General features: G+C 41.0%; 1 protein-coding gene across 4 annotated transcripts in view; it reads left to right on the top strand.

Annotated features, from left to right (window-relative positions):
* The window catches only part of NRIP1 (nuclear receptor interacting protein 1), a 101306-nt gene that overhangs the window by 70188 nt on the left and 5314 nt on the right, over positions 1–25804 (top strand). Inside the window, exons 2-3 of one of the 4 annotated variants that reach the window (XM_088442753.1) lie at positions 290–424; positions 9483–17480. The exons of 1 other annotated variant lie outside the window; for it this stretch is intronic. In XM_088442753.1, the coding sequence (XP_088298879.1) occupies positions 9767–13162 (3396 nt within the window). In that variant the 5' untranslated portion in view covers positions 290–424; positions 9483–9766 and the 3' untranslated portion in view covers positions 13163–17480. Of the gene's footprint in view, positions 1–289; positions 425–3262; positions 3297–9482; positions 17481–25804 lie in introns of those variants that run through there. 2 more of the 4 variants (XM_088442754.1, XM_088442751.1) reach the window with 2 other exon arrangements.

The raw sequence follows: 25804 nt of genomic DNA, 5'->3' as shown, positions 1-25804 counted from the left end.
CTTTTTCTTTTTCCTCTCGATCTTATCCGTACATTAAGATGTAATTGGAGTCCCTCGAGGTAAGTCATTCAATGGTATGGAGTGATGAAGTAGTTCACTCAAGTCCACTTGGCTGTGTGTAGGGATGTGTATACGTGGTTAAATAACTGACCTTGTTATGCATCTGCTTAGCTGCACTGAGTGATACAAGCGTAGTGGAGGTTTTAATCCGATGCCCTGACACGCACATTGTTGATTAGTACCAGTAGGTGTCTTAGAGGATATTCTCATTCTCCTTATTACTGGTCAGGACCTGGGCATCGGGGAGTCAAGTCGAAGGAGAAAGGAAGCATTTGTATTAGTATTCTAAGGAAGCCGTTGTGTCTGCAGAACAAATTGATTGCTACGCTGTACCTGCGCTGGGCACCACTGCTGGGAGAGAGAGGTATGTTTTGTAATCTGTGTATCACACATTGTGGCATTCACGGATGTTGTTCCCCCTTTTATTTATTTATTTTTTTATACATTGAGAGGATTGAAAAAATAATAGGTAAGTGAAGTGTGCGAGGCAAGCGGCAATCGTATTAATTAGTTTATCTTCTCCTTAGATTGTCAACTTGCCTTGGTTTTTTTTATAAAGTTGCCTTTATTAATCTGTATGCAGTTTTAGTGCCTTGGTTTGTTAGGATGTATTGTGGCATTGCAATATAGTTGTCCTCTTTTGTCTCTTGACCGTGCCAGGACTGTAGAAGTGTGGACGTAGATTCTTTCCTAATGATGTTTGTGTAGCAAGCTGAGCGGCTGGCTGTTTATATTAACACTAGAGGCAGCACCAGTGTTACATCCACTTTCGCAGAACAGACCATTCCATTAACATTACTGGGTAGACTTGCACGAGTTTTAAATCTGTATGGAGCTTATCGCGTAACGTGACCAGAGAAGGTAATGTTGGGGAAGGTCCCCTAAGGACCCCTGCCCACAACCAGTGTAGTGTTGGGGGAAAAAAACATTAACACACACACACTGCTTACAACCAGTCTTTCTAAGGGTAATACACTGTCCATGTTTATGCTTTTATCCTCGGTATTTCTATATAAATATGACATAGTGACACAGTCGTTTGCATTGTTGCCTTGCGTGACCGATGCCTTGGTTTTATTGGCAGCCAGGGAGCTAGGTGCAGGATTTTTGTTTGTTCTACTGGAGTTCTTGTGGGTTTGCTTTAGGTGTACTGGTTTCCTCCCAAAGTTAAAAGTGTAAATACATACATTTCTGGTACTTTACGAAGTGTGTGTGTTTGTAGCAGGCAATTAGATTGTAAGCTCCACTGGGAAGAGGCTGTTCTGAATATTCTCATTTCTCATCCTAACCCACTGCTCCGTCCTCATCGCTCACCGTCTCTCCCCTCTGTGTCACCATTCTGTCTGCCCCTCCCCTTTAGATTGTAAGCTCTCATGAGCAGAGCCCTCTTCCCTCATGCCCACAATGGCATCTAACCTCTGGGTTCAGCATTTGGCACTACTTCTGTGGGTAGTGTGACACAATGTTAATATAGCTTGTATCCCATGTTTTGTACTGCAAGGCTTTTGCATTCTTTTTTTGTTTTGTTTGCACTTGTTTCTGCTTACATACTTTGTAAGGCACTGCGTAACCTTTGTGGAGCCATTTAAATTAAGGATAACTTAAATGAGGGGGGGTGTCCATGTACGTTTGGATGTAGTTTGCACTATGTATTTCTTTTAAATGTTATTACAGGCTTCTGATGCAGTGAAAACCTTAGACCATACTGTAATGTGCAACTTGTATGTTTGCAGACTTACAAACTGCTCTTGTAATCAGAAAGTTTTGATATGAGTTGATGTATTCTAAGTAAAGTGTTCATATGTTTGCCATGAGGATGTCTTAAAGAGAAATAGGATAGTTCATAAAGACAAAATTGTTTGGAAATACAGAATTCACAGTAAACCTATAGCCAGACATGGGTAGTTATCATAAGCATCGCCTTCTGTAGGAAGTCATTGCCTCCCAGAAGTTTAGCGCACACCTATGCTGCTGCCATGTGACTCATATGAGCTGATTATTCTATTCTGAATTTTGCACAGAGCTTTTTGGCTAATAAACAAGAGCGTAGATTGAATACAATGAGGTAGTCCAACAACCCTTCAAATTCACAGTATTCACTGCAAGACATATACAAATGGATTGGGTATGATATACCGGCGGATCAATAGCCGCAGGTTCAAATGCTGACGCTGGAAGCCCGAACGTGAAGATCCCGACGGGAAGTAAGTACTTTAACCCTCCCCCCCTCCTTTAACCCTAGCCCTCCTTTAGTGGTGCCTAACCCTAACCTCCACCCAGTGATGCCTAACCCTATAACACCCTCTGCCTGCACCCTAAACCTAACCTCCCTCCGTTGGTGCCTAACCACCCCGCCCCCCCTCCCTGTAGCCTAACCCTCCCCGAGGGCTGCCTAACCTAAACACCCCATCCCCAGGGAAACACCGGCATCCGCATGTTCGGGATTCCGGTGTTCGGGATGCTGACGTCAGTATCCTGATCTCACTCGGGATATCAGCGTCTGCATTTTGCCGGCGGACGGGATTCCGGCATTGGTATATCGGTGACCGGCATTTTAACTACATCCCATACAAAGACCTAAGTTGCAGATAGTGAAATTATGATGCTCTCTTTAATTCATTTAAATGTATTTACAAAAAAACATGGACTCTAACAAGGCATTTCAAATGTTCGAGCCAGGTGCCCGACGGAGCAATTCAATTGTTGCTCTATTCGAGCGAGAACAGCCACCGGCGCCGACATTTCTGCTCGACCCCTCCTGAGGAGGCGAGCAAAAATATGTGAAAAGTCTGGTTTTGGCCCTAACCAGGACGGTCTAATTGGACGTGACAATCTGTACAGCCGGGTCCAAACATGTACACCAATGACAGCGGCACTCGGTAATAAGCAGTATCACAGACGCAGGTAAGAAAATGCCAATGTTTCGATACTTTTATTGTATCGTCTTCAGGGTATAATAGCACAATAACAATAAAAACTCACCTTATATGCTCACCAACATGTGCACGTACAGACGTTGAAACCTGAGATGGGCGCTCATTAATTGTCACTTTTTTCTGTAGTCGTTTCTGATTGCCATGGCAGCGAACCGAGGGGTGGGCAGTCCCTGGTTACGCTGCATCCATGTGACTAGACGCCGGCTCTGGTGGTGTTTGGTTGTGGCTGTGACGTCATCGGGATGAGCGCCCGTCTCCGGTTTCAGCGTCTGTACGTGCACATGTTGGTGAGGATATAAGGTGAGTTTTTATTGTTATTGTGCTATTATACCCTGAAGACGATACAATAAAAGTATCGAAACATTGGCATTTACTTACCTGCACCTGTGATACTAATTATTACAGAGTGCCGCCGTCACTGGTGTATATTATATCTATATAGATATACACATACACACACACACACACATGTACGGAAGGCAACTGGCTTTATTTTGGATTTGTATGGGAGTGCCGCCCGACTGGTTTTATATATATATATATATATATATATATATATTAGGGATGTGCAGGCTCGGATAGGTTCGAGTTTGCACGTGGAGTTCGGATTTTTCCCTCCAAAAAAACGGAACTCAGAACGAGGCAAAACGTCATCTTACATGGACGAACATCATCATTCCTGGACTTTTATCCAGGAATGATGATGTTCGTCCATGTAAGATGACGTTTTGCCTCGTTCTGAGTTCCGTTTTTTTGGAGGGAAAAATCCGAACTCCACGTGCAAACTCGAACCTATCCGAGCCTGCACATCCCTAATATATATATATATATATATATATAATATGACACATGGGCGGGTTACTAACAGGGTGGACACTGGTGGGGTGGAAGAGGTCTTCTACTGTGGCTCTATTACCACTAGGGGGTGGGAAACATGCCAATGGGGCTCTGTTAACAATTAAAGATAGGAGGTACAATGACAATAGGGGGAATCCCACACACGCACGCGCACGCATGTTACACTGGCAGTTCACCTATGTTAGACTCCAACATGTATACAGCATTTGTTACCTAGGGAACTGCTAGCACAGAGTCTGGCTTTGCACCACATCACAACTACTCTTCTGTATGCTCTCCAGAGTGCTGCAACATTGAGTCATCTTTTCACTTTCAAGTTTAAACATACCAACTTGTTGTGCATTGCATAGTTCCATACCATCGATGGTTCCTGATGTTTTTTCCATCGATGAAGGGCTCACCGAGGCCACCCCTACCAGGAAGTGTCATCATCCTGACAGCCCTTTGAGAACATCACCAAGAATTTAATTCCCACCTAAAGTCTGATTTATGGAGATTATTTTATTCTATGCACATCAGACTTTAACATTAAAAACTTATGGCACTTATAGCAGGACTAATGAATCAATCATTTGGACACCTTAAAATAAGGAGAGAGAAAAAAAGGTCAAATTTTTGAAATGCAAAAAGAATCTTATCCTTAAATATTTCCATAATCCTGTCCTGAAAATGCAGACGACTAACATACAAATATCCTGTAGTGGGCATAAGCGGCATGAAAAGCAGTATATAGAGAATTGCAATCAGTTCTGGCGAGGAAAGACAGAATAGAAACCTCTGATATATCTGTAAAAAAATTAAATTGTAACAATAAATAATGCATAATTACAAATAGTAATTAAATGTAAAGCATGGTTTGTTTACGGTTGTGTGAAGTGTTTAGATACCCATTTCCTATGTCATGCTTCCACAATATAATGTAATTTGAGGTGTTTACACATTAGTAGGTATAGTAATGTTAATAACAAGATACCCACAGATAAAAGCTGTTTTTGCACAGAGCACAAAGGCAAAATAAGTTGTTGATTCAATGACTTGGTCAGTACAGTAAGCGTATTGTTTATAGCTGAGAGTTAATTTATCGGGTCATTTAACAGCTGTAAGTAGGTACAGCATTGTACTGAATGTCTTTATACCAAATTAGCCAACAGGCTAGAGTTTAGCGTGAGGTCACGGACTTTATATAAATGTGTGCTTTGTTCAGAAATCGAGACGGCATGTTAAGTTTATGCAAATTGTATTTCTCGCAATCGTCATGAGATTTGGTGATGGGTACTTAATGTTTCTGAATTTGTGAGTTTTTAGAATAGTTTACCCTTTATAAAGCACCATGAATTTACCGGACAAGGAAAAACAAATACAGTAAACTGTTATTTAAACTTTCCTTCCATTCAAGCCTTTGTGCTGCTATTTACCAAAGACGTCTCTTGGTAGAGGGACGTTTGTGCAGCTTACTGACAGGGAAGCCAGCTTTGTCACTGGAGGTCTGTCCTCCTTCTGAACAAAGCACTAAGGTGCACTGTAAAATGTACCTTAGGTGGCATCTTACAGTGGTTTAGAGAGTTTTTTGCTCCACCACCCTCTAGTTCAAAATCCAGATGCGGGCTGATGTTACGTGGTGTCTGCTCTTCATGCACCTTATTCTACAGCTGGCAACAGCTCAAGATGGCACCCCATTGAGTGGGATAACGTGGTTTCCCCTGTGCTGATGCGTCCTCAAGCACAAAGTCTCAGTACGCCATCCGATGAGAAACGCCTGGCATGAGTGAGCCTCCAAGTCCTGTGCAATTCTGCTTGTGCCGAATGTCTTTTCCCTCTGAAAATATGCCAATAAGACGCACCAAGAGACTTCAGTGAGTAATTTGATCTGCGACACTTGTATATCCGTGTGCGACTGAGCCTGTAAATGAAGCCAAATTTTAAGTTGGCATGGAAAAAAAAACTCTTGCATCACTTGCCTGACCTTTTGCCGTGTAGAAATTTAGGGGCTTTTGAAATGGGTGGCACCATTTCTGCTTGTTGGCTACAAATCTAGTGCTGCTTAAATTATCACAGGAAACTGATTTTACAGAACAATTTAAGTTTCCAAGATTAGCCAGAGAGGCTGAGCTGCTTTCTTCCAGGAATTTTAAGTGAGGCATCAATTACTGTACAACGGGAGGAACCACTAACCCTGTTCTATCAATCAATATATGACTGTCCAGCGAGCCAAAAAGGCTAATAGGAGGAAAGATACTCCATACTAATTAAGTTATGTTCTTTCTTCCTGCACGTGGGTAGAGTCTAATCACTTGCTGCCCAATTTGATGCTTTGCTATACTTTGTGTATTGGGGATTCTTTGTATCCTGTTTTTTTTTTTTTCTCTTTAATTTCTTTGTATATTTGCAAATTGGACTGATCTGCCGTGACACATTCTACAAATGCCTTCAGACACACAGGGCCTGATCAGCAGCATAGGCAATTGGAATTGCGTACGCAGTTCATTCGATTATTAACCACTGCGCATGCACCGCGCTGCGATCATACTGCGATTACAGACACACAGAGGAATCCATCGCAGAGTGAGTGACAGGCTGTGAGCAGTTTGGGGGTGGTGACGGGGGAGTGGTTTGAAAAACGCAGGTGTGTCTGTCCGTTTGAACGCCGTTTCATAGGCGTGCATAAATTAGCCTCTGCGATTGCATACACAGCTTGAGCACTCACTGTGTGCGATGAGACTTGCAGTTTCTGCGGCTGGTCAGACCTGGTGTAAATGTTGCATGATGGGCTGATATACATCGATGGTACCGATGTGAGGTAGTATGGATGTGAGAGAGCAGCAGTGGGCGTCTCTATGCCGGCTGAGCTGTGGCAGGCATTAGCGTACTTTCACAGCTGCGTTCCGTGTGAATTTGCAGTATGCAATAGCGATCCTTACTGAATCAGGCCTATAAGTCTCAGGTTTATATGTGGTGCTAAAACTTGTATGTGCAATGCACGTGGTCTACCATCTGCTTATTTTACCTAACTATCTCTCTCCATTTCCCTGGGATTCATCTGCAGCAAGCATCTTGCTGTGCGTGTGTAAGGGCAAATCCACTAAAGATTTCACCTTTAAAAACAGAAAAAAAATAGAATTAATGTATATAGCTCCTAATCTGCAGTTTTCTTCTAACTTTCCTTGGTTTGTAGAACACTTTGAGGGCGATTCAATTGCCTTATTGTACCCGATCTCCCGTCTAAGTGGCGGGAGATCGGGCTGTGATGTTCAATTGTTTTTGGGCGTGTAAAGCTGCTAAAGCAGACTTTAAGTCCTGGTTAGGACAAAACCAGGACTTAGCGCACATTTCTACTTGCTGCTTTAGGAGGGTGCGAGCAGAATTGCCCACGCCGGTGGCTGTCGCTCCCGAATGGAGCATCAATTGAATGGCTCATTCTGGCACCCAGTAGTTAAAACAACTGAACTCCCCCTTTGTCTTTGCTGGTCACCCAAGACAGCACATCCACCCCCCCCCCCCCCACCCCAACTTTGAATTCATTCAGTTGTCTGAAATCATTAGAAACAATTTTGGTGATTCTAACAGCATTCTACTAAATTGGTCTTTCATAGATTCCTCTTCCTTCCATACCAAGCGCTGAGAGATTGCTGGCAAAATATTTTGCTGGGAGATTTGGAAAACTGGTGATTAATATGTTGATTTGCCTTTATAAGATTTGGAGGTAGATATATTCTACTTTCTTAAAATGAAAAGTGGACTTGTTGGCCATAGCAACCAATCAGATTCTACAGGGGGGGGATTGAAATGTTTTTGCCCGGATTTTTTTTCTCCTGAGGGGGCTAGCCAAAATGTTCGCTAAGGCAGTTGCTTGGATACGCCATGAGTGCACTATAAAGCCTTGGCACCCAAAAACAATTGACTATCGTCCCATGATCTCCCGTCACTTTATCCAGGAGATAGGGGGCGATTCAATTGTTTTAATGTGCCCTATCATTTCTCTATTGCATTCTAAAAAAATGATAGAATCTGATTGGTTGCTAACTTGTCTGTTTTATGCTGGGCATACACGGCAAGATAAAATGTCTGTCAGACCGACAGACATTTTATCTGGCCGGCTGCCAGCTGCAGATGTCCGCGGCATACACTGTGAGAGAAATCTCACAGTGTATAGCCTGACATCTGCGCTCCGCCCCCGGGGGAGGAGACATTTCCCTGTTCCTTCCGTAGGAAGGAACACAGGAAATGTCTGTCTGTCGGCCGCGCTGGGCATACACTGCCCGATGCGGCCGACAGTTACCGGGTAAATATCGCATCGGACGGGCATGATGGACAATCCAGCATGCCCGACCGAGCAATATTTAACCCTCGGTTGCCCCCCCACGCTACAATTATCGCGGCGGTCCGCCGATATCGGGCGGATCGTCCCAATAATTGCAGCGTGTATGACCAGCATTAGAAAGTTTAGTAAATCTGCCTCCTGGTGACTAGCAAGTCACCTTGGAAATGGCAAAAATATTATTTTTTTACTATTTCGACAAAGTATCCTTTTTAGAAGATTCTCATTCCTCCCCCCCCCCCCTCCCACCATACAATGAATTTGCAAGCAGAAGTTGTGCAAGGCTACATACTTGGTGGCTCCTGTATGAGATAAACATTAGTGACACAATGTACAGTATGCATAATTTGTGTGTGTATGTTAAGTGTATTCTAAACCCCAGAAGCTTGGATCAAATGGCAGCTGTTACATCAGTTCTGTTTGTAATCTTACATGCTACTGTGTGACCTTGACGTGGCAAACGTGGACTTACCCTGCATTAAATCTATTTTAAGGGAGGTACAAGTTGACTTTTGCGCGTTTGACTTTGTCCTGTTTCTAAAGAAAGAAACCAGAAAACATTTACTAATCGCAAAACACAGTGATAGGGGAAGAAAAGATAGGATTTGTTTTTTTGTATATAAAACTTTGTTAGATTTTAATTTAAAGTGAACTCATTATTAACCTTACAATACCTCAAAGAAAATGTTGCTTTCCTAACAATTAAATCAGGTCATGTTGGCAACTTTAGATGTAATGTTTAAATATACAGTGTTTTAAATAGCCATTTGGTGAATTTAAATAATATTTAGGGGAAGGCAGCCTATCAATTCACTAATAACCACTGATTAATCTCCACTAATATTCGAGAGATGCTGGTTCTTAGTGAATTTGTACGTTGTTTTACAATGAATATTGGTTCAACCTGCAAAGATGGCTGCTTCAGTTGTGTAGTGTTCATTCTAGCACCCTGCACCTGTAACAACCAGAGCAGTTCCTCTTTCCTACGTGGGGTGTCTCTTTCTGCTCTGGTGCTTTTAGCACACTCTGGTCTGTTTATCAGCAATTTGTTGCATCGGCTGAGAGTGCTAGAAGCACCAGAGCAGAGGGCGACACCCCAGGCAGGAATGAGGAACTGCACGGGATAGGTGCAGGGTGCTAGAATGAACACTATTGTGTGCAGTTGACAGGTTACATATATAATGAATTGTGGATTAGTAAACAGTACTTTTTTTTTTCCCAAGAGCATAAAGATATATTTATCAGTTCAGGAGTATATTTTTGGCTATTTGCTAAAAAGAAAAAAATCTTATATTTGTCTTCTTGCTTTTTAGGGTGAATTCTGATGAGAGAATTGAAGTGCCAATTTCCATAGCTGAGAAGACACTTGCAGCAGTATGAGGATTGACGCACAACATTTGAGCATGTTGCCTGCACAGTAGATGGAACATTCAATTTCTAGGCAATGACTCTTCAGAGAACATCTGCTTTGAATTTCACATTGACTGCAAATTACTAATATAAATATAAAAACATCTGCTGTATAAAATTTGCCCCAAATCTTCATCGCTCTTTAAAGTAGGTAAAGACATAGCTTCTAAGCATACGGTTATTGAACATGACTCATGGAGAAGAGCTTAGCTCTGAAATGCAACAGGATCCCATTGTTTTAACGTACCTAGAAGGATTACTAATGCATCAAGCAGCCGGTGGTTCTGGGACAGCAGTTGACAAACTTGCAAGTCATGTTAAAGTTGATGAAAACTTTAAAATTTCTGGAAATGTTTTTACAAACTGTAAAAGTAATGCCCCGGTGCACAACAATAGCCAGTCATCTGGAATGTTGCATCTAAAGAAAGCCAGGCTTCTGCAATCTTCAGAAGACTGGAACGCTGCAAAGAGAAGGCGGTTATCTGATGCTATTAGTGTAAATGAGAAAAATGAGTCTCTTTTGGCTGGAATGGTTGAAAATGTCCCCAAGGGCAAACAGGACAGCACACTCCTTGCCTCTTTACTTCAATCATTCAGCTCTAGGTTGCAGAGTGTTGCACTGTCTCAACATATAAAACAAAGTCTCAAAGATCAAGGATTTTCCCTAAACCAAGAGGCAGTACATGAAGAAAAAGATAATCAGTGCTATGGTTTGGCCTCCAACCACCTAAAGACTCTTCTAAACAAAAGCCGGTCAAAAGATCATATAGTTGACAATAATCTGGCTGGGTTCTCTAATGGTTCTATTCAGGAAAAATATGTTGAGCCTCCTCTTTCTGCACAAAGCAGCACCAAAGGAGCAGGTGAGCCAATTTCATGTGCTGCAAGACTTCAAGCTGTTGCTAATATGGTGGAGAAAAGGTCGAGCCCCACCGCCTCACCTAAACCAAGTGTGGCCTGTAGTCAGCTAGCTCTGCTGCTCTCTAGTGAAGCACATTTGCAGCAGTACTCTAGAGAACATGCCCTAAAAGCACAGAGCGCCAGTCAGTTAGCAAGCGAGAGGCTTGCTGCAATGGCGAGGTTGAAAGAGAGTTCGGAGAAAGATCTTGGCCGGTTCCAGTTGTCCTCAAATGTGCCAGCTACTCTCAACAATAATTCTAGGACAATAACCAATGGAATCAGTAATCCAGGTAATATGTCTCCATTTACAAGTCCTTTTGGAGTTCCAAATTCTCCTCTGAAGGCAGTTGGTTATAAAAATAACACAGAAAGAAACCATGGGAAACCGTCACCCAATAATAGTTTGCTCTTGCATCTCCTTAAAAGTCAAAATTGTGCAAGTGTTGTTAAAAGCCAGCCTCACACTGAAAAATATTCTATGTTTGAAGAAAGTGCCACACCAACAACTACAGAAGATTACTCCGATAACAATCCAAGCTTTACAGAAGAGGAAAGCAGTGATGATGAAAGTACTCATTCCAACTGCACCCCTATAGATTTGTCCTTCAAAAACAGAGGAGACAAGACGGAGGTGTTGCATTCCGCTGCCTCTATTGACAATTTAACTGAGTCATTGCTTCACAACTGGGATCCAAAAGTTAATGGACTTGGTCTTAACAAAGAAATTAAAGACTCCTCAGTGGACTTAACCCTGAAACCCTATCAGAAAGTAACTTTGCTACAGTTACTGCTCGGCCATAAACTAGAAGACGGTCCTTCAACAATTGATGATATAAGGACACCCCAAAAGGACACTGACCTGTCAAAGATCGATTTGTCAGCACCAAGTCATCTTTCGGAAAGTCCAAGTATTAGTAATTCTTCCCCATTAAACACGCTCTCATTGCACGGTTCTACAAAAGCTGATTCTCCAATAAATCTGACTCACCAGCCTTTTCTAGTCAAGCCTCATTTCACATCTTACGCAAGCAACATTCAGTCAGAAAGACTGGCAAATCCAGCATCAAAACATTTGATAGAGCTTACCAGACACAAAGCACTTCAAGTGACTGCCCCACTAACAAATGATAATGCACAAACAAATGCAGCTTTCAGTGCTAGCAAGTTGTTGCAAAATTTAGCTCAGTGTGGAATGCAACCTGCTGCGCCTGATGAACAAAGGCCTCAGAAACTGTTAGGTACAGCGAATTGCAAAACTCTAGGGTTAATTGATAGACTAAATAGCCCACTTGTTACAAATCCGTCACATACATTTGAAGAAGGCAGAGGTTTTAACAGTCCATCCACAGCAGGGGATTCTGGTTTTCCGGGTTCTGAAATCGAGAACCTTCTAGAAAGGCGAACTGTACTTCAACTACTTCTTGCCACACCTAACAAATGCAAGAATGAAAAATTACAAAAACCTAACATTAAAGACGAAGTTAACCCAGACAGGATAGAAAAGTTAGCAAGTGATCAAATTGTGGCTTTCAAAATTAAAACTGAACCTGAGGATAACTCTAATGGCCACAGAGAGACAAGTGCTCCAAGCCCATTAGGGCTCTCTTTGCACAAAGTGGCACGACCATCTCCAGAGGATGTAAACTCTCCACACCCTTCTCCACAAGACTTTTCAGTTTCTCGTAATGGCCTTCTAAGTCGTTTATTACGTCAGAACCATGATGGGTATGATACTACTGATCTAGACTTAAACAACCAACATGCTGAACTTAAACAAAAACAATCAAAATTACCTTGTATTGTGCCTAAAAAAAGAAAAATGCACCAAAATGACCCTGTGGAACGCCAAGTAAAAATGGCAAAAATAAATTCACCTGACACGGGAAGCAAGCAGTTTTGCACTACACCATGTGAGACATTGTTTTTCCATGAAGAAGTCAACGGCACAAAGACTGATCATGGCCACAAAAATTTTACGGGTCAGAATTCCTTTAATGAAAATAAAAACTTAGGTTGGTCGAGAGAGAGTAAAGGTTTTAATGTATTGAAACAGCTATTGCTTTCGGAAAACTGTGTCAGAGACTCTCAGCATAGGAATAATTCATTGGCTGAGGAGATGGTGAGAGGAAATCGAAGTAACTTGTCAGGGAATTCAGAATTTATGCTTCCTTCTCTAAATATGTTTATGGGTAAACATACTCCTCAAAATAATTTAGGTCAAATGACATTTCAATATCCATCTCCTCTAAAGAATTCTCCTCATTCTTCCCCAGATATTCTAAGAAATAACACCACACGGACTGAGTCTGGACATTTAAATATGTGTCCTTCTGCTAATGATAAAGGTCCCATTAAATGGGTTATTACGGACATGGAAAAGAATGACTTTGGGAAAGATTCTCCAAGGCTGACAAAAACTAACCCTATATTGTACTATATGTTACAAAAAGGGGCACATCCGGCTGCCAGTCAAGATTTAAGAGACCGGACCAGCTGGACAGAATCTTTGTTGGGACAAGCGGCAGAGATGACCTTAAAAAGGGAATCCGCTTATAGCAGAGGAACCAATGGGATTGGTTACACCAAACCGCCTAATGATGTTGTAAATAAAACTTTGCATAATTCCAATGGCAGCAAGTATGGACTTTTTAATATGCTTACAATAAAGAAGGAACCTAAATGAATCACTCAAACCCGATTTGCATCAAATAAGTTCACATTTGATTTTTTTTTTTTTTTATTGTATCATGCATGATTACAAAAAAGAAAAAGCATGATCTTACGGACATGGTTTAGTTTCAAGGACTTGTGTTTGTGATCTTGCTCATGTTTAGCTTATTACTAAATGTACAGGTATTGCTGTTAAACTTTGATTATCACATATGTTATGGATAATGTCTCCATTTTACACTCTTGAAATGGTACTGATAATACTTACCATGGTCAGATAGAATTGGACAATGCTGAGTGGTCTTGTTGGAGACTTTCATTACGGGTATGATGCTAGCGTTAATGGCTCAAGGCTATATTTTTGGGGGAAATTTTAGTCTTTAGTTTCTCTATAATCTTAAAGAAGGTTACCTTAAATTATTTACCCACACTGATTCCTCCACATATTACACTCCCCTCACATAAAATAAATAACGCATATAGACTTCTAAAAAAAATAATTTGTAACATTATCCAAATGTGATACTAAAAATTTCAACATTATATGGCTTCAGACATATATTTTATTTTGTTATCTCTATCCATAATTTTAGAAGGTACCACAAAACTCTGCACTGGCCAACAGTTCGTATAAATATTTTACTTTTAAATGTTTACTTCATTTGCCTTCTAACTTTCAAATTTTTGAAGCATTTGAAAGACAAAAACTTGCAGAACATTAATTATGCTTCTTTTTTAAACATTCTGTGAGTTACTTTCTTAAGTATAGTAAAAGCTGCACCACTACTTACATAAAATATTTTACTAATGGTCCCCTCATTCTAGACAGAAAATGTTACAAGCACCTGTCCTTCCCTTTTCCCATTTTTCTTTCAGTCCTGGCTGAAAAGGGTGCGATTGGGAGAATCAATTCTTTAATTTGTGGTTTGTAATTACTCATTCTGCTCACATCCCCTTTTGCCACAATTTTAAATTGGGGAATTATATTGATTTGAGAGGCGCTACGGTGATGGGAACTACATAGGTGGCAGTATATATATATATATATATATATATATATATATATATATATAATTTTTTTTTTTTTTTCTGGGTGCGGGATTCAACATGTAACAGTAAATTTGAGGACATAATTTTTCCCCCTGTAATTCTTATGATATAGTTTATTTCTGGCATCTTTTCTCTAATGTTAAATCAACTTGGCAGCTTGTCTGTAATGTAAATCAATGCTGCAAGCACAGTTAACACAGACTAGTTTCTACAAGGTCACAAAGGTATAAACTTATGGTAAATTAAATAGTATTTTTTTTCCGAAGGTTACATCATTATGGATGATTTGACACAGGATTTTCCTTATCCAAGTTGAAAATTGTGAGATTGCTATTTTTTTTTTGGTTAATCTATATTAATTTATATTCCCTGGCCTGGACCAAGATTTTTAAGGACAATATATGTGGCACCCTCCACCTTCTTACGCCATCCTCTGATTTGGCCAATGACCTACACCTCCCTTTACCAAAACAGTATGGAGGGGTAGGCATCCTCAACTCTCCAGTGACCCATTAAAAATCCCCTGGATGTATGAAACTAATTCACTTAGCCATTGTTTTGGGAGCCTCTCTAATAATTGGTGCCTTATGCAGCCACCTAAATTAATCTAATGGTTTCACCAGCCTTAAATATATTTGTTTGTTATGGATTAATTTTTTTTTTGGGGGGGGGGCGGGGTTGCAGATATTTTTGTTTTTAAACTATGGTGTGATGTATATACCTTGTTAAGCACATGAAGCTTGTATGCAAGCTTTTTCTGGATCATTGATACCTTTGTCAGGGATATCTCGAGTTATTCACATGTGTGGAGTAGCAAAATTCCAAATTGGTGCTTGCACTGTTTTCCTCTATTCGTCATGGTCCATTTTCTGATAAGCACAAGTGAAGAGCCCATGTATTTTAATGTACAGTAGGTCTCAAGGATCCCTATGCTTGCTGCAAAATCTTCTCTGTGCACTAACAGACCTTTGCACTGACAAGTATGCCCACATATTTGGCTCCTTACTGCAAAAAATACTTTTTTTTTTTTTCTTCATTTCACGAATTTCTCTAAAAGCCACTTAGTACTTCCCATTTTATTTACTTTCCAGAAAGCCTGTATTTAAATGTAATTTGGGTGTAATTGGATTTTTCCATTTGAAAACAATGTTTCAATTTAATTTGAGAGGTTATTGAAATATAACATTTAAAAATATATTGTATTTTTGAACATGTACAAAAAGTGTGTCTTATTCAAAATACTTTTTCTTGAAAAGATGTAAATAATATGACTACATGTAAATATATATCACATATACATTGACATGTTCATTTTTTAAAAACGATTGCTGTAAATAATGTTTTCCATAAAATTCAAAGAACTTTTTTTGTATTGTTTCAAAGTCTGTTATTACATGTAAATATAAGCAGATGGTTTTCAGCCCTCTCTTCTCTTGCATGTATGCATATCATTGTACAGAAATTTTAATTTTATTTAAAAATGTGATTAACTTCTGCATGTACGATGCATGGGAAGATGTCCTGTGCATTGTGACTCTTAAACAGTCAGGTCAGATGCTAATCAAAAATAACAGTATTGTGGGTTTTTTTTTTTCTTTTTTTTTTGTACCTAATCTCTCTGGTATGGTATGTTAATTTAGTGAAATAACCACTTTAAATTATATGATATGAGCAACAATTTTAGAATGGGAAACCCACAATTGTAATGTAATGTGACTGATAGTTTATAAATTTAAATTTTATAAAAAAAATAAATATGGTAAATGAAGTAATCTAGCATTGCAATATGAAATACTGTTTCATTGTCTTTCATTTACGGATTCTAAAGTTTACAGAAAACAGTTTAATTGTGTTATATTCTAATGGAAATATTGTGTTTCTGTGGTGTCACAAACCTTGTATATAATGCTGTTATTCTTTTATTATTATTCTTTTTTTTAATCTTAGTGTTCATTTCCTAGCAAGGATTTGAATAAATAATTAAAAATAAATAAATGGTGTTTTGTTTTTCACATGGAATGGGAAATGTAATGGATGAAAACAAAAATGAGTCAGCAGATTTCAAATTTCCATAGTTTCACTATTACTGCAGCAGATGTAAAGGGAAATAAATTAAAAAAATTATTTATCCCCTGTTAAAATTTAAAATAATACATTCCTGATATGTATTATATTAATATTGACAATGTAATTTGCAAACGGTTAGTTGTACAAACACTGGACACAGCTTGCTTTTATTAGTTGCTTTTAGGATTTACTATCAATCAATAGACTATTATTGAAGCCTGTCTAAACTGCATTTACCACCTAGAATACAAGACAACATACTATTGGTGGCTACTTGACCAACTAATCAGTATGGTCCATATCATTAGTTGTGTTTCAATTTCAAAGTGTTCGGACTGCTCCAAGAGGTAAGTTGGCTGCCTACAGAGGTCAGCTGAAAAGAAAAATGCTGCTAAATAGTGTACCATCTGCTGCAACTGTACTGCTAAGAGGTAGGGAGCCTGCAAAAGCATTTATTGCTTTGCATAATGGCTCAATAGAGATCTGGTGGATATGAAATTTCAGAAGAACCGTCACAAATGGTGCATTTATAAAAACTAATTTGAAAATTATTTTAATATTGATAAGTAAGATGTGAATCAAAACAACTTGAAGTAAAATGTGTTAGTGAAATGCTTTAGTCATTGACCTTGCAACACAAGTTACCTTATATAAAGATTCATAAATATACATTGTGAAAACATTCCCAAACCACAAGTTAATTTGTTTGTTTTTAATGTGGTGTTTTTTTTTTTTTTTGGGTGGGAAATAGTGAAACTTTTGTATATAGTTTTTTGTGGGGGAGAAAGATCTATTTCTGAGTTCATTTGCACGTAACAGCAAGTGCTCCCCATAGATAATTTAATCTCCTTTCCACTCTTTTCCCCTATAAATGTGTCAGATCAAAAAGTTAAATGCTCTACCTCCATTTGGGATGGTGCCAGTGGGGCTGAGAGATAGACAGACAGATATATAATGATATGTATTTGTTTAGTACACATGTGTTAAAACTGTCAGATCTGAAAAGTCAACAAGAACAACGGTGTTTTTTTAAATGGGCAACAACCCTCAGCTGGTGTAAGCCTACTCATGTCACGTAATTGGACAATTGATCTCTCAGACTCCTATTAATTTTCATTTATAAATTATCCTTTTGGGGGCAAAGATAAATTGCTTCTTGATTTTCTTCTGGAATGTTTTAGAAAATAAATTGTGTTGTAAATGCAATTAAAAAAAAAAATTGGCACAATAAAATTTTCTGTGTATTAATCTTATTTTGCTATAACTGTATGATTTTCCTCAATTTGTTAGGGAAAAAATAAGAAAAGTAACGTAACATACAGAGTATCTCTGAGAGAAATAGAAGAATATGGTATATTTTGTAATAATCTGGAAAGAATCAGTACTTTTTGAGTTAAAGACACAATCAACCTCTAACAATAAATAAGAACTAGAATATAAACTGCCTTTTAAGTGACCAAAAATGTAAGAGTAGTCCAGAGGGTTTTTCGCCAGAGGCACCTCAGTTTCATTGGTGACCCGACCTCGGCCGGCCACCATTACGCAGGGGGGCTGCTTAGGCAGCCTGTAAGCTATTATTTTTATGATTTGATTTGTTTTCTCTTTTCTTCAACTAGAGCGGGAGTAGCAGCAGACTGTCCGAGGGACGTCTGCGCTGCTGCTCCGTCACCCCTCTGGTGCTGCGACGCCAGTACCTATCCGGGGATCTCGGCAGGCATTCCGGAGCTCAGCTCTAGCCAGGGTCCCCGGAGAGGACCCAGACTGCAACCGGACTTTATGGGACAGGTAAGGCGGGTCACAGTCAATACCTCTGGTCTCAGGGGACAGACTGGAGGTGGCTGAGTGTGGACGCAGGCTCCAACCATTGCGATCCACTAGACCACCAGGGACTTTTTGGTGCTGGAAACCAGCGTCCCAGGGGTTAATAATCAGCCAGGGGAGACTGCTTCCCTGTTTAAGCGGCTCCTCCCCTCAACTCATTGTGCCTTTCCTCTGATTTCTGGCTTCTCTGAGCTGTTCTCCTCTGGCCACGCCCCTTCTGAGGTCTCCGGCGGCCATTTTCTTCAAGGACAGTGCGTGGTCCGGTCCCCCTACATTCCTCTTCCCAGGGTCACTGTATGTAGCACTATTTCCTACCAGACACTGAGGGCCTGAGTCAGAGCCGCTCGTAAGCGGCCGCTCGTTCGCTCCGAGCGATGTTCGCACAACTGCGCATGCGTATGGGTTGTAATACGCATGCGCAAACTAGTCATTGCGGTCGGAAATTGTGTGCTCGCAAAATAGCGAATGCCTGCTAATTTGAGTGACAGAATGAGGCGTTTGTGGGTGGTAACAGGGGAAGGTGCTTGAAAACGGGGAGTGGAGATCCGAACGCAGGCGTGCCAAACTGTCAAAACGGGCGTTTTAAGGGTGTGCATAATTAACAAAGTAGCGTCATCGACCACGTCACTTGGTTGTCTTTTAGCCTGAACTGCTCGCAGTGATTGCGGGAAGTAAAACCACACGCACTGCGATCAGTTCAGACGCCTTTCAATGTACTTGATTAATCTAATAAATAGCGGAGATGACGTAGGATGCGAGCGGCCAGGGGGCGTTTTAAAAAAAATAGCAAGCGCATGTTTCGTTCGCTCGTTCAGACATAGAGGCGTCAACAGACCGCAAAGAGCGAGCGCTCTATTTAAATATCCGGCCCCTTTTTCTGAACGAGCGAGCGCAAATAGCGTCCGGCTCTGAATCAGGCCCTAAGTCTGAGTAGTTGAGTGTAGTGCTAATTTGCAATAATTACTGCATTGTATGTGACTTTGCTAGCGCTGCCTCTCTCTTTTTTTTCTATCTGTCAGGTTACGGCTATACCCTTATCTCTATTTAAAGCCCTAATACAGGTGGTGTTACGGTGGTTTATACATAAGGTTATCACACAATATTTGTGAGGTCTGTCACATACTGTTGTGTGCTGCACTGTGCCATATTTAGGCAGCAGGTCCCTGCAGCTTACCCAAGCATAAGACAGGAGCAGTATATTGCTTCCCTGCTAGTATTGGTACATACTCATGGTTGTATTGTACCCAGTGCCATATTGTGTGTTATCTTACTCCTGCAGAGATGTCTGACAAGGATAATGAACACATTTCTGCATCCATTCTGCAATGCAGATCATGTACTGCAGGTTTCAGTGAGGAGGATTTGGTTCAGGATGGGTTGTGTGAGGTGTTCTAATCCACCAGGCTCCAAGGGTATTTACCAAAATGATGGCTGTCATGGCGGCCCATCTGCGGAGTCAGGGTATCCGGCTACTACCATATCTGGATGACCTCCTCTTGTTGGCGAGTTCTCCAGAAGTGCTTCACCACCACTTGCAGCTGACACGATGCTTAGAGCGCGTAAGCCTGCTTCTGCCAGGATCTACCACAGTGTAGCATACATATTTCCGGTGGTGTCGTACTAGGGATTACGACTCTCGGGTGTTTCGGATTTCCAGAGTCCTGGTGTTTAAGCTGGATTGGACCTCGGCCTACTCGTGACCTCGTTGAAAGTGCATGGTTCCAACTTAGAATTGCTGTGCTCCTGGATAATCCACACCTTCCTCCCAGGGTGTCCTCCGGATTCAACCTATCTTTGTCCCCCCAGTGCCTCCTTAGGATTTGGCAGTATTCAGGCCCTGCAGGGTCCTCCATTTGAACCACTTCATTCGGTGGAACTTAAGTGGTTGACGGCTAAGGGTCTTTTTCTTCTGGCTAATGCATCTGCCGGGAGGGTGTCAGAATTGGGAGGGCTCTCCTGTTGTTCTCCCTTTCTGATATTTCACCAGGACAGGACTGTGCTTCGAGTTCTTTCCTAAAGCTGTTTCTACTTTCCATATTAATCAGGAGATTATAGGACCGGCCTTTCAATCACCAGACCTCTCGACAGGTGAGGCCTCCTTGGATGTGGTCCACGCCCTCAGGATTTATGTAGACTGTACCAGTTCCCTATGGAAATCAGACACCTTATTTGTGCTCTATGGTTTTCACAAGAAGGGATGGCCAGCCGACGAACAAACATTGGCTAGATGGCTTCATATGACTATATCAGAAGTTTACATGCAGGCAGACCTGCCTGCTCCAACTTCTGTTAATGCTCATTCTACTCGGTCTGTGGTTCCCTTGTGGGCAGCTCACTGTGGCACCTTGGCTGTTCAGCTTTGTAAGGCGGCCACGTGGTTTTCTGTCCAGACCTTTCTAAGGTTCTATGCCTTTGATACCTTCGCCTCTCAGGATGCTTCCTTTGGGTGCCGGATTCTCCTCTCAGCGCAGGAGCATCCCCACCCTTAAAAAAACTGCTTTGGGACATCCCCAAGGTCTCCCTGTGGAGCCTATGTACCCTGAAGAAGAAAATGAGTTATGGTAAGAACTTATCTTTTGTTAACGCTCTTGCTTCGAAGTCCATAAGGTCCACAGGGCACCCACACTGGCGCACCTTGTTTCATATGGGCTATCTTGCTGGTCACCGGTTTCCCGTCTCCTTCTCTGTGAGAGTGTTTCTTGTGTGTACCAGTCTTCCTTCTCTCTTATCCTCCTCTGGCCTTTGGCTTATTACCAACTGAGGTGCCTCGGGGGCGGGGTATAGGGAGAGTGGGCCAATGCATTCTGCGAGCTGAAAGCTTTTAACTGCTTGGTGCCCGGATTCAGTTCCATAACCTACACCCCAAGGTCTCTCTGTGGACTTTGAAGAAAGAGTTAACAAAGGTAAGTTCTTACCATAACTCTCATTTTTTAACACCCCCTTCCCCTGAACTTTGAACTTTCAAGTCAGTCTTCCATGTAATTCAAACCATATAACTGTACTGATGTAAATGTCATCTTGCTTCTTCACTATAACTCATAGGCATATTACAAGAAAAGCCTACACAGTACTTTAAGTACATTGTGCTTTTCAGTCTGTGCTTTTTGTTCCCACATAGGATTTTGTCATTGCTAGTACTGCATGTTCTGAGACAATTGCTGGACTGGGCAGTGCCTTGTTATATTTATTTAGTCATTCTCTCCTATAATTAATATTTTACAAGTAATGAGGCACTGGCTGTTACAGGTCAAGAAAGGTGACTGCCGCCAGTTTTTAGCTATTTTTCATTAAGTTGTTCATTTATTGGTTGTACTGTATATTACAAAAAACAACCTTTTGATTTCAAGTCGTTTGTTAAAAAAAAAAAAATTGTCCAATTCTTTATTAAGCTACTAGAAAATAATCCATTTTAAAGCTTCTAAAGATCTATTATTCTGGTCAAATAGCCTAATCTAGAAATGGATGTGAATTTAAAAGAATCACACCATGAACTTGGAGCAGCTTTCTAATGTACTGTGGAATAAAATGGTTATACGTACTTTGAATTAAAAGGTGAGAAGTCTCCGTATAATGGGAAAGTGAGAAAAAAGGAAGGCATATATGCTTTCCAATGATCCAGCCACTTATATACTTCTAATAATGTCATTTAGCAATTACTGATTTTTTTATTTTTTTTCCCCCATTTTCAAATTAACCAGTGATCTATTTAGTCTGTTTATTCAGCTCCAAAAAAATCCATAATTCTCTTTGAGCCCTACATGAATAAAACCGTTGTTAGAAGCTATTCCACCTAATTTTTTTATTTGGCATATCGGCCGATGGAATTCTGGTACAAAGTTACTCTGTGCCTTGTGTTTGTGTCTCTCTTCTATCTCTGAATGCCTAAAGGAGCATAGGGAAGTTAGGCAATGAGTCAGTGTATTCATTAACACACGGAGATCAGTGAGGGGTTGGGGGAAGATCTGAATTTGCTATGAGCAAATCATTAAGATGTACTACATCTGTAACCCCTTATTGGTGAAGATCTGACGTGACAGCCTTCAACACCCTGCTGCAGGTATGAGGAACATTGGATAGGCCAAATACCATGACTTTTCACTGGTAAAGATGGTCCTGCCAATAATATCTTAATAACCATCTATTGCTTGATGAATTGAGTTGGGATGGAAAGCATCTATTTTTGTGCAAAATCTTAATCTAGACAGAAGGTATGTCTTCTAATATTTAATACAGAATCTCTTGGGTTTCAATTAGCGGTTCATTGCTTTTTACATTTTGAAAGTAAACTTTATAACGGAATATTTTGCTTGTCCATCCGTTTGAATGAAGGTTTGCAAACTCTATTGTCCCCTGGCATCCGTGGCGTCATGAGAGGGGTGTGGGTCACACCCAGATGTCACCCTTGGAGGTAGTGACGCCAAAATGTTGGTGCTGCAGTGTGACATTCTCCTGCAGCACCTGGCTCCTGTCACAGAGGAGGAACCGACAATGCTGACAGCCCAGTCTCCAGGAGCAGCCCAGCATCTCTGGGGAATGCTGGGCTGCCCCCGGAGTGAAGTTATCTGGATCCCCTGTGAAGCTACGCCCCTTTATTATAGGCCATGCCTCTGACACACAGGGATACTCAAGTGCACACCAGGTGTCACCAGACTCTGACGCCTCTACTTGGCATAATGCTAATTCTAATTTCTCATTCAGAAGGAGACCACACCTCATATGCAGTGTGCATCTTTAATGTGGGAAACTAAGCAATGGCAAATTGAGACCATACTAATTGTTTTTAATAACCACCTGTCTGAGGTCATCTATCTACACCTGTAATATGCACCTCCAAAATAAGCAGCATATAGAAGAGGTTCTAAAACGCAATCCTCAAGGTACCCTAACAGTCAAGGTTTTAAGGATATACATGCTTGACCACAGGTGCCTTAATTAGTACCTTAGTCAATTTGATTTAACCACCTTTGCTCACCCATAGATATCTCTAAACCCTGAACTGTTGGGGTGCCTTGAGGACCACGTGTGGGAACCTCTGGCCTACAAGATACATTGATAGTGCGTCTTTGAGGTTGATTTATTCAGGTACTGACACTCTTAGTACCACATCATATCACAAAAATAACGACCAACGATAAAAATCCACATAGGAGTGTGACCTAAATAAATTACCTGAAATAAGCTGTATCAGTATCCAGAACATGTGCTTTCTCCCATGCACCGGGAAACGGAAAAGGCCGGCAGGATATAACAAACGTTTTTATGCTGGAATGCAGGAATAGAAGATCTGGTCAACGGCTCTCACACACCAACGTGTTTCGGATAGAACCTCCTTTTTCAAGGTGTCCTAGATTTGCTTGCCCACCAGAACATTTAGAGCTCTGCCAATGTCTATTGTGAACCAAGCTGGCTCATCCAGGTGACCCATATGACTGCGGAGCGCCCATTCATCCTCCTTTATCAGGGTTGATCTAAAGGCTACTTTTGCGGATCTATAGACATCTGGTTTCTTTCTTAAGGGCATATTCGATTAGCCATGTTAAATCAATTTTTCCCACGGTGCCAGAAATTGCGACTGGGTGCATGTTTTTTCTCTACTCAGTTGGCCAGTATAATTACAATATGAATTAACGCTGCTTCTTTTCCGTAGCCCCACAGCAGGTGCAAAGTCAGGGAAAATCGTTATGAAGGTAAAAATGTCAGGACTTGGCTCAGAACCCAATATTGACAAATAGGAAAATGGAAAGGGGAATCAGTTGGCGCTGTCAATAAGCAGCTGGTTCAAGTGGAAGATGTCAATCTCCCAATATAATAATAAGTAAAAGGAAAGGGTATGAACAGCGCTAGTAAATCTAAACCATTATGTCATAAATATATTAACCAAAAATGTCGTCATATTAGATGATCATACATAAAATATGTATACACATAGAAAGATATAGAAAATTCATACAATAAAAAACATTGATATATTGTGAGACTAATACGGCTTGATTAGGAAGTTAAATGTATTGCTGCAAGTAAATTCATATATATTGTCATTGGACATCCAAACGTAAAAAGTAATAAGTTCATAAGAAATAAAAAATCTCAGTCCAAATGATCAATGTCAATATTTGTATAACAGTCACTGGCCTCAGTGTATAGATCTGGAATAATATCCAGCTAGTTATTATTTGCCAGGCTTGGTTTGGGATGTTCACGGCCCGATGTACATGCAGGAATTGCTGCAATGGTGTGCTTGAGATGAAAGAAATGTGGCTGGAAAAGGATCTGATCGGGAAACAAGTCTACACGAGGTTCCAAGTTCTGTATATGATGTCAGCAGGGTGCTAAACGCGTTTCATCGTGGAATAACCCACAACTTCCTCAGTAGCATGTTGTTACTGAGGAAGTTATGGGATATTCCACGACATTTATCATTTGGACTGAGGTTTTTAACAGGACTCTTGTTTCATCAAATTGTTTTTTGAAATTATATTATTTTTACTGCTCTCTTCATTTATATTCATTTTATTTCTTATGAACTTATTTTTTACGTTTTGGATGTCCAATGACAATATATATGAATTTACTTGTAGCAATAAATGTAACTTACTAATCAAGCCGTATAGAGTCTCACAACATATCCAATATATTTTGTTTTTTTATTGAATGAATTTTCTATATCTTTCTATGTGTATACATATCTATCTAATATGATGACATTTTTGGTTAATATATTTATGACATAATGGTTTAGGTTTACTAGCGCTGTTCATACCCTATCTTTCTTGGCTCGGAAACCCTTTGTTAATAGATATGTCTCTGGAGCTGATACCTACCAACGGGTTAACCAAAATCTCCTTTCTTATTATCATTTCTTCTGAGCTGGAGGTAGTCTGCCATTTCCAGGCACAGGTGCAAATTCACTCAGCCCATATTTTTAAATCAGCAATCCTTTAAAAGGCAAAACCAACCTGGATACTGACTCTTTAAAAGTGCAGGCTATCTTGCCTGAATCGTGTCTGTCTGGAACTTGCAGGCTATTAAATGAAGGGCAGTAGTCACTAGCCTTTTATTAGTCTTTGTTTAGCCCATTTTGACAAGTTATAGGTGAAAAATGTCTGTGTGACAAAAAGGAACATTGCGTCTTCCATCCTGAATGGCTGCACAGGCAAACGCAGGATTTTTAGGGGGGGGGGTTCCATATAATATATTTTTTATATATATATCCCCCAGATGTGTCAGCCTCAACAGCCAGTCCAAACCAGCCCCTGCACCACTCAGCCTCCGTTCCAAACAGACAGCCACCCCAGCCAACCAGCTCCTGCCCCACACAGCCAGCCGCTGTTCCAGACAGCGAGCCTGCCAGCCCCTGCCCCAACCCCACACTTACCTGGTGCTTGTAGCTCCTCAGCTCAGTCAAAATCCGCGGTTCTGAGTCGTCCTCTGCTCTCAGTGGGCAGCTTGACATCATGCACGCCAGCCGCCGGGTCTCACTCTCCACTGCAGCATAGCGGGCGCAGGGGTCGGCGGCAGCAGTGCTGGCCGAGCGGGCCCCCTCTCTATGTCCGGGCCTCCAGTCTAGTCCCTGATGGCAGCTCTAGCTGTGCACTGCCCGGCCACTGTCGATTCAGCCATCAGCGCTTCTGCATCAGGTGGTATGAAAGCCCCTGTGCGGGAGCCATGATCCCACCCCCCCCCTACTAGGCCTAAGGCCCATTGCGCTTAGCTAGGC

The sequence above is a fragment of the Taudactylus pleione genome, unplaced genomic scaffold (assembly GCF_031769625.1).
Source record: "Taudactylus pleione unplaced genomic scaffold, aTauple2 ptg000316l, whole genome shotgun sequence".
Lineage (NCBI taxonomy): Eukaryota > Metazoa > Chordata > Amphibia > Anura > Myobatrachidae > Taudactylus > Taudactylus pleione.
Note: the sequence above shows the minus strand (reverse complement) of the source record. Positions and strands in the feature narration are given on the sequence as shown.